The sequence below is a fragment of the Canis lupus genome, chromosome X (assembly GCF_003254725.2).
Source record: "Canis lupus dingo isolate Sandy chromosome X, ASM325472v2, whole genome shotgun sequence".
Taxonomy (NCBI): domain Eukaryota; kingdom Metazoa; phylum Chordata; class Mammalia; order Carnivora; family Canidae; genus Canis; species Canis lupus.
This window is the reverse complement of record NC_064281.1, coordinates 122,603,434-122,617,420: the sequence shown is the minus strand read 5'-3', so window position 1 is coordinate 122,617,420 and position 13,987 is coordinate 122,603,434. Positions and strand designations below refer to the sequence as shown.

The 13,987-nt window shown below is 63.9% G+C and overlaps 1 protein-coding gene across 1 annotated transcript; it reads left to right on the top strand.

The window, feature by feature from the left end:
* Positions 1 to 4,485: 4,485 nt before the first annotated feature.
* On the top strand, positions 4,486 to 13,746 carry IRAK1 (interleukin 1 receptor associated kinase 1). The gene is given in 15 exon segments (XM_025460585.3): positions 4,486 to 4,716; positions 4,798 to 4,965; positions 5,076 to 5,210; positions 5,365 to 5,468; positions 5,637 to 5,825; positions 6,051 to 6,115; positions 6,314 to 6,428; positions 7,206 to 7,324; positions 7,914 to 8,121; positions 8,548 to 8,613; positions 10,293 to 10,529; positions 11,123 to 11,431; positions 11,433 to 11,544; positions 11,932 to 12,075; positions 12,608 to 13,746. Coding segments are annotated over 15 exon segments (2,169 nt in total). The 5' UTR covers positions 4,486 to 4,580; the 3' UTR covers positions 12,670 to 13,746.
* Positions 13,747 to 13,987: the final 241 nt, after the last annotated feature.

Sequence of the window (13,987 nt, the reverse complement as noted above, 5' to 3'; positions counted from 1 at the left end):
TCAGCAGGCCTCCCCACCAGTAGGGCTTCCACTTGGCTGAGGCTGGAGGGCAGATGGGAGGCCTGTCACATCTCACATCTCAGAATGTGTGAGCTGCACAGGTAGACCCCAGGGACCCCAGAACCACATACAACAGTCCACTGGGTCCCCTCTAGGAGGTAGCAAAGACTCCAGAAACCTCCCTTTCTCTCCTCCCCGTCCTACGAGTAACTGCATTTGCTTTTGTAATTCTTAATGAGCAATATCTGCTAGAGTTTAGCCGTAACAGTTCTTTTCGATCGTTTTTTTTAAGTAATTAAAAAAAACACCAAAAAAAAAAAAACCCAGAAACTTGTTCTTCCAAAGCAGAGAGCATTATAATCACCAGGGCCAAAAGCTTCCCTCCCTGCATCATTACTTCTGAGGCCTGAACCAAAAGAGAAACGCTCATAAGCCCTTTGGGTAGCCAGGCTACCCGTGGGCCCCTCGGAGGACCTGGGCTGGGGCAGCCTCTGGGCCCAGCGTGGGGCCCGCTCCAGCCTGCGCTCAGTATTAGCGATGGGTCACGTCGTCCTTTCCCACCCAGCCTGGGACGGGGGCAGAGGAGGCGAGGAGGCTGTTGCTGCTGCTGTTTGCCACTAACAGGTGGGTGTCCACATGTGTCCACGTGCGTGCTTTCTGACGGAAGTGTGAAATCAGCGCCCAAGTTAGCCTCACCCAGTGACCTCTCGCCCGCCTGGACGGAGCAGGGCCCACCCAGTTGAGTGTTTCTGGGGAGCTGGACGGTGGAGTGCGAAAGGCTTGCAGAACTTGAAGCCTGCTCCTTCCCTTGCTACCAAGGCCTCCTTTTCCGTTTGATTTGTCACTGCTTCAATCAATAACGGCCGCTCCAGAGTCAGTAGTTGATGAATATATGACCAAATATCACCAGGACTGTTACTCAATGTGTGCCGAGCCCGTTCCTCGCGCTGGGCTCCCGTGTACCCGGACACTGTAACGTGTGCTGTGTTTGCTCTCCTCCCCTTCTCCCTCATCCTTCCATCGTTTTTCTGGGGTTTTTCTGTTTGGGTTTGGTTTGGTTTTTTATTTCTCCTTTTGTGTTCCAAACATGAGGTTCTCTCTACTGGTCCTCTTAACTGTGGTGTTGAGGCTTATATTTGTGTAATTTTTGGTGGGTGAAAGGAAATTTGCTAAGTAAATCTCTTCTGTGTTTGAACTGAAGTCTGTATTGTAACCATGTTTAAAGTAATTGTTCCAGAGACAAATGCTTCTAGACACCTTTTCTTTACAAACAAACGAATTTGGAGGGAGGGGATGGTGACCAAGATGAGAGGGGCTGTCCTTTTTCCCCAGGAGGGGAGATTCGAAGAGATGACCCCTGCCCAGACCAACCAGATGCCACCCAAAGAAGTTAAGCCTAAGCCAACGGACCAAATAGCTGATGTGTTGCCATTTTCAAAGTCAGAGCAAAACCAGGTTTGGTTCCACCCAGTGGATTCTGTTGCCTTCCCCCCCCCCCCCGAGATTATTAGCATCATCCTTCTTTTTAAAGCCAGACCAGGTTGATGTTCCTTTGAAGGGAGACAGGAGGGGTGCAAGCAGAGCCGACCTTGTGTCCGCGGGAGGAAGATAGGGCAGGCCTGAGGAGCAGAGCTCAGACGAAGGGTGGTCATCTCCCTGGAGACCTCTGCTGTGGCCACAGGTCAGTGTATGTTGACAGGGCAGACTGGCCCCTCTCCACCTGACGCAGCGCTTCCTGGACAGGCCAGGTGGTGGGCATTACCGTTCAGCACACGCCCATCACATCCCACCCAGTACCATCCCAGAGTACATCCAACATTGACATGACCTCTAGATTCTTCACCATCCTGGGTGATAGGACGACGGTGGAGGAGGTGCACTCTCTTTGCCGTCCTCTGACCCCCAGGAAAATCTGAGCGTGAGAAACCCCCCATCCCTTCCCTTAGCAAAACCAGATACTTCTGAGCAAAGCCGTTACCCCCACCAGACATTGTTTTGGGCTCACAGAACAGGGACAGATGTGTGCTCCCTTAGCACCCAGCCCCCCCCCCCAAAAGGCGAAGACAATGCTGAGTGTCATGACTATTTGCACATGGGTTTAGTATCAGGAAGGAACCAGGCAGGGTAGCTGTCCCCTCCTGAGTCACAGTGACCCCGGCCACCCTGGACCGAGGGTGGGAGAGAGGCGTGTGTGGGACAGGGAGCAGCCCAGGACAGACTTGGCTAGAGATGTCTCCAAAGCCCTCCATCACATTCACCTTCAGTTTTTGTGTTTTGGGACAATTACTTTAGAAAATAAGTAGGTCGTTTTAAAAACAAAAAATATTGATTGCTTTTTTGTAGTGTTCAAAAAAAAGGTTCTTTGTGTATAGCCAAATGACTGAAAGCACTGATATATTTAAAAACAAAAGGCAATTTATTAAGGAAATTTGTACCATTTCAGTAAACCTGTCTGAATGTACCTGTATACGTTTCAAAAACACCCCCCCACTGAATCCCTGTAACCTATTTATTATATAAAGAGTTTGCCTTATAAATTTACATAAAAATGTCCGTTTGTGTCTTTTGTTGTAAAATCAAGTGATTTTTTCATAAGGTTCTTTTACTATTTGAAAAGATGGGCAGCACGCAGTTTTATTTTATTTTTGTAAGTTTTTTAATACGTGTGAAAGCAAAGAATACTCAGCATGCCTTTCTAAGTGACGCGTTTGCACCTTTTGTTGGGAAGTACTGTATCCTGTGCTGTTAGCATTCTCGATAAATCTCTCTGTGAAAGTGACTCAAGGTCTGGGCTTTCATTATCAGACAGCTCACAGGACAGCACGGTGCTGTGTTTCCTGATTCCGTCTGGCTGTCCCTGAACGCAAATAGCCAGCCGCTTTCAGGACTGCCTGGGGAGGAAAGACCAGCCTGCTGCACACAGGGCCTCCTCTTGGGTTGCAAGGTACACTTTCTAGGCGCACTGCTGCAGCGTGCGATGGGGAGCTGTGGGGGGCAGGCGGGCCCGGAGCCGGCCCGGGTCTGCCCGCCGTGCCCCAGGTCCAGAGGCCAGCGGGCCGCAGGCCTTCCACACAGCAGCCCGAATTCCCTGCTCCCGTGGGCCATGGCAGGGGCACGTCGTCTGTCTTCTGTCCAGGTGCTTTTGGAAACAGCAGCCATCCCCCAGCTGTGGCTCCTCCTGGGCCTGTGGCCCGAGACCTTCTTCGCATGGGCTCTGCTCACCCGGCTCCCTGCCACTGTCATCACCGTGGGGTCTGCAGGCCTTCTGCAAACCTGGCACTCAGGAGCTGTCCGCCCCACCACAGCTGTTGTCGCCGGGCTGTTGCTGGGCTGGAGGGAACAACTGCTCAGAGTCCAGCTTCACATGCACGTAAATGTGGGCGCAGCTGCTAGAAGGTGCATTCGAATGTCCTGGCCTTGAAGGTTCAAACGAAGGGCTGAAATTCGACCTGTGCGTGTTGAGCATCTCGTGTGCCGGGCCTGGCCTGGGAGCCGCTGTCCAGCAGCGCGAGGAGGACCAGGCTGTTCCCGAGCTCGGTGTGTGCGTGCATGCTAACTTCCCGTACCAGTCCGCAGCCTCTGTGACGGCCGTCGTCGTGAGAAGCCACTGGGGCCCAGGGTGTGGCTGGCAATGGCTGTGGCTTCTTGGCGGGGGGGGGGGGCCCGTGGAGGCCCCAGTTGGGAGCACAGCCTGGAGGGGAGCCCTCTGGTGTCAGGACGGAGGGGGGCAGGCCGGTGACCCGTTGCCTGGCCAGCGGTCCTGCAACTGGAGAGACAAAGGAGGAAGGCGGCGCTGCTGCCTGGGGGGTCTTCCCCCACGTAGCGGGGAGGCAGACAAGGGCATGCCCCAGGGCGCGGGGCTCCCCGGGGAGGCGGCGGGCCTGGGGGCCGAAGTGGCCTGCGGGCGCCTTCAGGGAAATGAGCAGGGAGCAGGGGCGGCCGGAACGGGGGCGCGCGGCACAGCCGAGGGAGTGCGCAGCTGCGGAGCCCGGGGGCACGGGGGCACGGGCCCGAGTCCCGCGGGGAGACCTGCGCGCGGCCGGACCGAGCCGGGCGCCCGGGGACGCTGCGCCGTGGCCTCGTCACTCGGGGGCCTGCCCGGTGGGCCGGAAGCACGGCGGCAGCGGGAGGGGGCGCTCGGAGCCCGCCGCCCCACTGCGGCCGCACGTCCCCAAGGGGCCCTCCCGTGCCGCTCCCGAGCGCCGGCGCTAGCCCCTCGCCAGGGCCCCGGCACGGCCCTGCACCCCTCGGGGCCCCACTCGGGCGGCCGCCGCCCCCGCCTCCGGGAAGCCCGCCTCGCCGCCTCTTGGCCCAGGGGCGCGGCCGCCCCGCGCACGGCCTGCCCGCGGCGCCCCCGTGTGGCCGAGGCCCGAGGCGGCGGCGGCGGCGGCGGCGGCGGCGGCGGGCAAGATGGCGGCGGGCCCGGGCCCCGCCCCTTCCGCCCCGCCGGGCGCCGCACGAGGCCGGCTTAAAGGGGAAGTGAGTCAGTGTCCGCGGACCCGCCGGCCAAGGCCCGCGCCCGCCGCGGCCTCGAGAGGCCCCAGGAGGCCCGGCCGGCGGCGGCGGCGGCGGCGGCGGCCATGGCCGGTGGGCCGGGCCCGGGGGACCCCGCGGCCCCCGGCGCCCAGCACTTCTTGTACGAGGTGCCGCCCTGGGTCATGTGCCGCTTCTACAAAGTGATGGACGCGCTGGAGCCCGCCGACTGGTGCCAGTTCGGTGGGTGGCGGCGGGCGGGCGACGCCGGGGCGGGAGGCGCGCGGGCCCCGGGCGCCGGGCCTGACGCCTGCCGCCCCGCAGCCGCCCTGATCGTGCGCGACCAGACCGAGCTGCGGCTGTGCGAGCGCTCCGGGCAGCGCACGGCCAGCGTCCTGTGGCCCTGGATCAACCGCAACGCCCGCGTGGCCGACCTCGTGAGCATCCTCACGCACCTGCAGCTGCTCCGCGCCCGGGACATCATCACGGCCTGTGAGCGCGCGGCCCGGCCCCCGCGACCCCGGCCCCCGGGCGCCTCCCACGGGGCTCCTCCTCCTCCCGCCGCCCGGGCCTAACCGCCCTTTCCCTCCCCGGCGTCCCAGGGCACCCGCCCGCCCCCCTCCTGCCCCCCAGCACCAGCGCCCCGAGGCCCAGCAGCCCCCCTGCGCCCTGTGAGGCCGACGTCCCCCGCCCCCGGAAGCTGCCGACGGCGTCGGCGTCCACACTCCCGTCCCCAGGTAAGAGGGCCCGGGTGTCGCGTCCACACTCCCGTCCCCAGGTAAGAGGGCCCGGGTGTCGGGCTTGACGGACCTTCGCGAAGGGCCGCCCTGACCGTCGCCGCTGCCGGAGACCGTCGCGGCCCGCCTGCCTCTCACTGGTGTGTTTGTGAAGCTTTTCCAGGCTCCCAGACCCATTCTGGGGCTGAGCTCGGTCCTGTCCACAGCCCTGGCATCCTGCAGCCGCCACCGCCACGTCCAGCCCCTTCCTCTACCAAGGTAAGTGGGTCCCACCCCCAGGGGACAGTCAACACGAGCAAAAAAATGCTGCTGGGGACCCCAGGCAGCTCAGGAGGGCCGGCCAGGAGGCAGCTGGGCAGGGGGCGCTTGTGACTCTCCGGGGACGGGCACAGAGGCCCCCGCCTGCTCCTCCATCTCCTCCCACAGCCCAGCGCAGAGAGCCCAGCGTCGCTCCTGCAGGGAGCCCACCCCTCTCCGTTCTGCTGGCCCCTCAGTGAGATCTCCCAGAGCACCCACAACTTCTCGGACAAGCTGAAGATCGGGGAGGGCGGCTTCGGCTGCGTGTACCGGGCGGTGATGAGGAACACGCTGTACGCGGTGAAGAGGCTGAAGGAGGTGGGTGTAGCAGTGCCCCCCACACGCCCACGGAGGCCCTGGCAGCTTGTCCGCACACCCTCACCTCCCCGTGGCCCTCCTTCAGCCCTCTGATTCTCCAGTTCAGGGTCTCCCAGCACCTTGGTTGCGCTGGGCCCAGGACGGGTGGCAGCGAGAGTGGCCATCGAGCCTGGCCGCACGAGCTTCACGCTGCCTCCCCGCCCTCGTTTTCCTTGGGGGCTGCAGGGGGCAGACCTGGAGTGGACCACAGTGAAGCAGAGCTTCCTGACCGAAGTGGAACAACTGTCACGGTGAGCCGGGGGCACCCCTCCTGGCTGGGGGCGCGGGGAGAGTCAGCTGGGGGTTCCAGTGGCCTCCAGGACCACCGAGCATGCTACCAGGCTCCCTCAGGCCCTCAGAGCTTGTCAGGCCCAGCCCACCCCCACGACGTCCACATGGAAAGCGTGGTGGAGGCCGGGGGCCAGAGCGGGTCCCACTCTTTCAAGCAGGTTTCGTCACCCAAACATTGTGGACTTTGCTGGCTACTGTGCCGAGAGTGGCTTCTACTGCCTCGTCTACGGCTTCCTGCCCAATGGCTCCCTGGAAGACCGCCTGCACTTCCAGGTAGACTTCCCTGGCCCGGCACGCCTCCCCGGACCCGCGGCACCCGGAGCACCCGGGCGAAGCAGGGGGCACACAGCCCCAGGCTCTCTGGGCAGGTCCCACCAGCAGGCGAGGTCTGGGCTCAGGCTGTGGGCCCTGGCGGGCCCCCAGTTTCCCTGGCACCCCTCCCTGTGCTCTGTCCCTGGCCGTTCCTGCGGGCCAGGGCGCCTGGGTCATGGCGCCTCTAAGAAGGGGGTGACTGACCCAGTGCCCTGACTCACGCTTGTCCCTGTTGCAAGCAGAGTGGCTGAAGGGTCTGGTCAGCATCGCCCTTGAATAAAGGCGGCCTGGGGCGGCAGACTGCACCGTCTGGATCTGCAGCTGGCCCTCCTCTTGTGACACCCCCAGGACACACGGGGCACGTCCGCTCCCAGGACGAGCATGCCGTGCTGGGGGAGGTGGGGCCAGTGCCCCTGACCACATCCCGGTCACCCCAGGAACGAGGGGTGAACGCCAAGCACGGAGGAGCGCCCAGTTGGATGATGGCTCCGGGAAGCACGTCCCCGGCCACGGGCCCCTCCTCGGCGTGCCTTACAAAGCACTAGAATAGCTTAGTCTCGACCTTCTGGTGAAGTACCTCGTGGAGATTTTGCTCCTTGTTTTCCAGAAGGGGACACAGGCCCAGAGAGTGGAGTGGCTTCTCTAGATGCCACAGTGACAGGCGGAGGGGCGCTTGGGGTCAAGGCACAGTGGCCTCCCAGCCTCTCCTGTGCCCCTTTGCTCCCTCTGCCTCTCTAGACCGAGGCCTGCGCCCCTCTCTCCTGGCCTCAGCGACTGAACATCCTTCTGGGCACAGCACGGGCCATTCAGTTTTTACATCAGGACAGCCCCAGCCTCATCCACGGAGACATCAAAAGGTGAGGGCAGGGTCAGCCCCAGTGGCGCAGCGGTTTAGCGCCGCCTGCAGCCCAGGGCGTGATCCTGGAGACCCTGGGTCGAGTCCTGCGTCGGGCTCCCTGCATGAAGCCTGCTTCTCCCTCTGCCTGGGTCTCTGCTTCTTTCTCTCTCTGCATCTATGAATAAATAAATAAAATCTTTAAAAAAAAAAAAAGGTGAGGGCGGGACACAGCCAGGCCCCTGGGGCCTCCAAGAGCGGTAAGAGCAGAGACTCTGGCAAGGGAATGATGTTCCTGAATCTTCTGCCAGCAGGCAGCAGTGCCACTTGCTCTCTGAGGCCCAAGGGGCCCTGGGTCACTGAGTACCTGGCCCGCTGGGACAGGTGTGGAAGTAGAGGCCAAGGTGGGCCCCGCTGATGAGCGGGGACCAGACTGTGTGAGGGAGCCCCCCCACCGCACCCTGCGGCCGGGCCACCAGGCGGCGCCAGCCACTTTCCATGGGCCAGGTGCAGGCCGGCGGCAGCCCCAAGTCCAGTTTTGTCGGTGCCAGGCGACTGTGGGGTGCGGCGCTGGCCCGGGCCCACCCGACACCGCTCCTTCCCTCTGCAAGTTCCAACGTCCTCCTGGATGACAGACTGATGCCCAAACTGGGAGACTTTGGCCTGGCCCGTCTCAGCCGTTTTGCAGGGGCCAACCCCGGCCAGAGCAGCACAGTGGCCCGGACGCGGACGGTGCGCGGCACCCTGGCCTACCTGCCCGAGGAGTACGTCAAGACGGGGAGACTGGCCGTGGACACGGATACCTTCAGCTTCGGCGTGGTGAGCCACCGGCCCCTTTCCTGGCTTGGGGTGCGGGCGCTGTGGCCAAGCAAAGGCAGGAGGGCCCGGGTGGTGCCCTCCGAGGCCAGAGAGCGAGCTGGCAGGAAGCTGACCGTGGCGTCAGCTCCAGGGCCCCTCCGTCCCCGACACCGGCCCCCACCGCGGCCCCACATCTCGGCCCTTCCCTGCAAGTGGCCCTCCAAACCGCCGAAGCGTCAGCCCCATGACGCGTGGCTTCATCTTTGCTGGCAGCCAGTCCTCGGCGGCCCGTCCGAGGGCCGGGCCCCCGTCAGCCTCGGCCGCCTCGTTGGGCTGGGCGCCCCCGTCCACCCCACAAGCCCCGCCGCACATGGCCGTCCCTGCCAAGGCCCTGGGGCAGCACCATCCCAGGAGGCACTGCGACACTCTCCATCCTGCCCTCTCCAGGTTGTGCTGGAGACCCTGGCTGGCCAGAGGGCTGTGAGGACGCAGGGTGCCAAGACCAAGTATCTGGTGAGCGTTCTGAGCTGGGGCAGGGAGGGACGGAGAGAGGCAGAGGGGAGGCAGGGAAGCGCCACTCCTGATAACCAACAGGTGCAGCCCTGGAGGGTGGAATGATCTGGAGTGCAGTGCCCCACAGAAGCCAGCCCCTGCTACTGCTGACTCATCTCTGGAAGTAGGCAGGGCTCCAGACAGCTTCCCTTGACCTTGCTGAGGAAAAACCTGTCTTTCTTCTGCAGATGCTATGGGCCTTTCCAGCTCCCACCTGGGCTGGGAGTGGGGAAGGGGAGATCCCAGTGGGGCCAGAAGCGCAGGGGAGAAGAGAACACAGGGCCCTGGGGGAGGCTGCGGTGGGAAGTCAGGCGAGCTGAGGAGCGCTGCATACTGGGAGGGAGCTGCCCGGTTCTGTCTGGCTCGGTCTGGCTCACTGTGCGCTGGGACGGGGCCAGGAGGCGGGAGGCCTGGGTTCCGGTCCCGGCCCGACAGTGGTCTTGGAGCAGAGCCCTGCTGGTCGTCGCGGGGCCCATGGCCCCACATGCTAAGAGGCTTCATGCACCTGCCGTGCTCAGATGATTCCAGGGCCCGGAATGCGTTCGGTCAACGTTTGTTCTTTACGTTTTGGGGCTGGTTTACCTCCTGCTGCCCCTGATCCGGGCTTGGGGCTGTCTCTGTCCGTTAGCGAGGCTCGGAGGGTCAGGGCTGGAACTGGGGAGCCCCTCGGGAGCGCTTCCTTCACCTTCTCCATCCATCAGCACATCCCATTGGCACAGTGGGTGGAGCCAGGCAGGCTCCCCGGGGATCCTTCTCTGGTCTTCTTTGGACCCTTCCTCTTTGTTCTCCGTGCCAGGGCCTAAGCGAAGTTGCAAAACAAACAAGAGATAGTGTGGAAGGCTCTTTGCCTTCCCCCTGGGCTTGGGGCGGAGGCCCAATCCCTTAACCACAACTCCCTGGGTCCCGCCATCACCAGTGTCCTCTGTCCTCCAAGCTCAGCTAGCCCTGCTGCCTGCCCCAGCGCCTTGGTTCGAGCCTTTCCTCCTGCCCAAAAGGTCCCTTCCCACCCAGGTGCTTCCTCCTGGTCCTTCCAGTCTCAAAACACAAGATGGCCTGCAGTCCCGGCTGCACCCCTGGGTACCTCTCTGTGGGGTGCTCCCCCCCGCCCCCCCTGCCGCTCGCCTCTGACCTCTGGCCAATTTGTGCCTTCAGATCCCGGCGCCCAGGTTCCTACGTGCTACTTGCTCAGGCCCTGGTCAAAGCACCGTGGGCCTCTCCATGGAAGTTTTCTTTCTTTTTCTTTTTGAGATTTTATCGATTTATTTGAGAGGGAGAGTGAGCGAGAGAGGGGCAGGGTGATGAGCAGGGGGAGGCAGAGAGAAGCGGACTTCCCGCTGAGCAGGGAGCCGGGCGTGGGCCTCGATCCCAGCATCGAAGGCAGCCGCCCAGGCGCCCCTTCCTCGAAGCTTCCCGTTGGTTTCCAGGCTTGTTGGTGTCTCTTCCGCTCCAGGAGGTCAGCTCCGTGAAGGTGGGCCCAGGGTGCTCCGTCGCTGCATCCCTCAGGCCTGGGGCAGTGCTGGGCACGCCATGGGTGCTTAATCAGTGTCCAAAAAGCCCTCAGGAGTCAGTGATGAGAGCCCGGGGAATGGGGTGAAGGCGCGGCCCCGTCAGCGGCCACGCTCACAGTGTCTGTCCCACAGAAGGACCTGGTGGAAGAGGAGGCCGAGGAGGCCGGGGTGACCCTCAGAAGCACCCAGAGCACACTCCAAGCAGGCCTGGCCACGGATGCCTGGGCCGCCCCGATTGCCAGCCAGATCTGTAAGAAGCACCTGGACCCCAGGCCCGGGCCGTGCCCGCCGGAGCTGGGCTTGGTCCTGGGCCAGCTGGCTTGCTGCTGCCTGCACCGCCGGGCCAAGAGGAGGCCCCCCATGACCCAGGTAGCCCGGGGGGAGCACTGGTGACTGGCTGGCGGCCCCCGGGGCGGGGGGTGGCCCATCAGACACGGCGCCGCCCTGCAGCGAGCCCTGCGTGGCACCTGCCAGGCCTCTTTCTGGGGACAGCGTCTCCAGACGTTTTTCCACTTGCCCTTCAGTTCTGCTGGGGCGGCCCGAGCCCACCCGGCGGGGCGCGCAGGGAAAGGGCCTCGACGGCGCCCCGTGCTGGGTGCGCTGCGCCACTGCACCTGCGTCTCCTGCCCCTCACCTCTGTCCCCTGCCGTCGAGAATGCAGAGGCCCCTGTGAGGGCAGCAGGGCCGTGAGCTTAGCTTCCCAGGGGACAGAGAAGAGCCCTTCTCCGGCCCTGGTTTGAGCAGCCGTGACTGCTCGGCATTCCTCGTGACAGGGCTAAACAGGCGAGGGATGGAGCTTCCCCGGCTGCAGGGTAGGCCGGCCGCGCGGTCCCTGGGGCCCCCGGAAGCCCAAGCCCCGACACAGGCCACAGGTGACCCGGAGCGGCCCTGTGCCCCGACCGGGGGTGCCGGGGGAGCCCCGCTTGGGCCTGGCGCCCTGAGAGCCCCGTCTCCCCCTGCAGGTGTACGAGCGTCTGGAGAAGCTGCAGGTGGCGGTGGCAGTGGCAGGAGCAGAGGCTGCCCACCACGGCCCCCCATCCCCGCAGGAGAACTCGTACGTGTCCGTCCCCAGCAGCGGCGCCAGCCCACGGCAGCCCCTGGCGGCTCCGTCGGGAGCACCGGCCCAGGCCACGGAGTGGCTCCAGAAAGGCCCCAACCAGCCCGTGGAGAGCGACGAGAGTGTGTCCGGCCTGTCCGCCGCCCTGTGTTCCTGGCACATGAGCCCCAGCTGCCCCCCGGGCCTGGCCTTGCCGGGCAGCTCTGCGCAGGGGGCCACCCTGGGGGCCGCGGCCCCCCTCGGGCAGGCCGGCAGTGCTCGGGGGGGGCGCCAGCCAGGAGCCGAGCTGGGGCGGTGGCCCAGGGCCCCAGCTGACAGCTGTGGAAGGTACCTGGGTGCGGGGACCCGGGAGAGGGACCCCCCAGCCTTTCGGGAGGAGAGCCCCAGGCGCCCACTCTCCATCTCACTCTGTCCTTAGTCGGTTCCCAGCCCTGACCTCCAGGTGGGTGAGACGAGGCCAGGAGCTGACTTCCTGAAAGCCGGGAACAAGGAAGGCTTTATGCGGGACTGGCTTCCTGGCCTAGCCAGGAGCTGGGGCGACAGCCCGGCCCCTCCCAGGCCCTTCCTTCACCGATGGCACTGAGGACTCCTGTCCCAAGGGGGCCAGGAGCTAAGCTGGGGGTGGGAAGAGTGCTGAGGCCAGAAGCGTCACTGAGGACTTCCCAGGGACAGTGGCTGCTGCAGCTGAGAGGGCTACCCCCCCCCCCCCGCCAGGATCACTGTTGAGCAGCTCCGCGTCATCGCAGCCACCGCAGATCGTCATCAACCCGGCCCGACAGAAGATGGTGCAGAAGCTGGCCTTGTACGAGGACGGGGTCCTGGACAGCCTGCAGCTGCTGTCCTCTAGCTCCCTCCCAGGTAGCTGGCCCCGGCCCCTCTGGGGCCCCTGCTGCTGCGACGTGCTGCAGCTGGATGGCCGGCCTCCAGGGCCGCTCAGGCATGCGTCCTCGTGCCAGCCCCAAACAGCGGAGGGTTTGTTCCAGCCGGGCCTGCACAAGGCCCCTGCTCCCCGAGGGTGTGGGATGGCTCAGAGGCAGGCCACCCCATCTAACGATGGCTAGAAGCCCAGCCTGCCCCCCACGCCTCCCTTCGGGAAGCTGTGTATTCTGGACGAGGCCTTGTGCGAGCGCCCTCACGTCCCCCTGACAGCAACGCCTCCCCTTAGCCTGGGGCTGCCAGCTGCCCCCGCCCCCTGCTTCCAGAACACACAAAGCCCCAGCGGGTATTTTCCCTCCCGGGGACTAGTGGAAGCAGTGCTGCTTAGGAAGAGAAAGCCCTAATTCCCGAGAATGCCCAGGAGCTGAGAAGGAAGCGCGGCCGGCCCTCGAGCCAGGCCTCCCGGCAGCCGGGGGCGCCCCCGTTTCCTAACTGGCATTTCCCCCCTTTGCAGACCTAGGAGGGGAGCACCAGCACAGGCCGCGGCCCGAGGAGAGTGATGAATTCCAGAGCTGATCTGCGCACCTGGCACATTCCCTAAACCTGGAAGTCAAAGTTCTCATAGTCGGAAGTTCTCATGGCTCTCGAATCCTCAGCAGCCCGTGGGCGGTGGGGGGTGGGGGCCGCCTCCTCACAGGGAGAGCAGGTGCTGGAGCCCCCCAGCTGCTCCAGGGGCGTGGGCACGGGCCGGGCTCGGAGCCACCCTGGCTGGCTGCTGGAAGCTGTCAGTAGGGCAGGACAGGTCGTAAGGCCCGCCGTCATTCCATCATTTGGGGGACAGGAAAGCCGTGATCGTCGGAGGGGTGCCGGGGTGTGGGAGGAATGCACGTGTGGGGCTGTGGGCCGCCCGGCCGGGGAGGAGACGTGAGCGGGGTTGCCGGCGCGGGGCGGAGCAGGGAGCTGGCTCCCCCAAGAGCTGCGCGGGGCCCACCTTTGCCCTTCTCTTTGCACTTGGCCGGAGCCCTGGGGACAAGTGGCCGCTCTGTAGAGCAGAGCAAACGAGGCCCGGGGCCCTCCCGGCCCCTCATAATTTGGAAAAGTAAGGTGTGGCCATCCCGTGGTTCAGCTCACCGGCTCGAGTGACAGTTGTAGGACACCACAGAGAGGCCAGCAGTGCCCCGTCCCCTCTCACCAGGCCACTGTCTGCGGGCTGCACCAGGGACCCGGGAGCTAAGGCTAACGTGACCGCCTGCTGGCCAGGCCACCCCTGGGTGCGCCCACCGACGGCCGCCAAGCCAGGGTAGGCCCCGGAGGCCACTGGCTCGGTGTCAGGCCCAGGCACTGATTGTGACAGAGGAGCCACGACCCAAGGTGGGGCTAGGCCCAGACCTCGTGCTACCCAGACCGCGCGAAGTCCCAGGAAGTCGGGCAGGTGGAAAGCTGGATGGGGCGGGGGGGGGGGGGGGGGGGCAGGAAACAAGACGGGACTCACGCGTGCAAAGCAAGTCCACTTTTGTGCAATTGAGCGTGTTCGAAGGTAGCACAGGCTTACGATGATTTCATGTCCGCAGTCATGAGTCACACTACATGCCCACGAAGCTAGGCGTTGGTGAAGTCCAAGTTGTCCTAGAGGAATAAAAGCTTACGTTTCAATCTGCGGCTGTGCTTTTGGAGTTTGTTGCACTGAAAGGCCTGAGTGTTTCCGATGCTTTTCAGCTCGGGGTCCTTAACCACGGGGCCCCAGCCACCCCCACCCGCACACAACTGAAAAAAAAAGTCCTCTGGAGGCTCTTGTTTCCACCCCCATGTATTTTACGGGCTTTGATGCTATGGTGAATGGGATCTTTATTCCATTTTCTTTCCTTCTTTCTGGGTAGGGGGGGCAGGAGGAGAG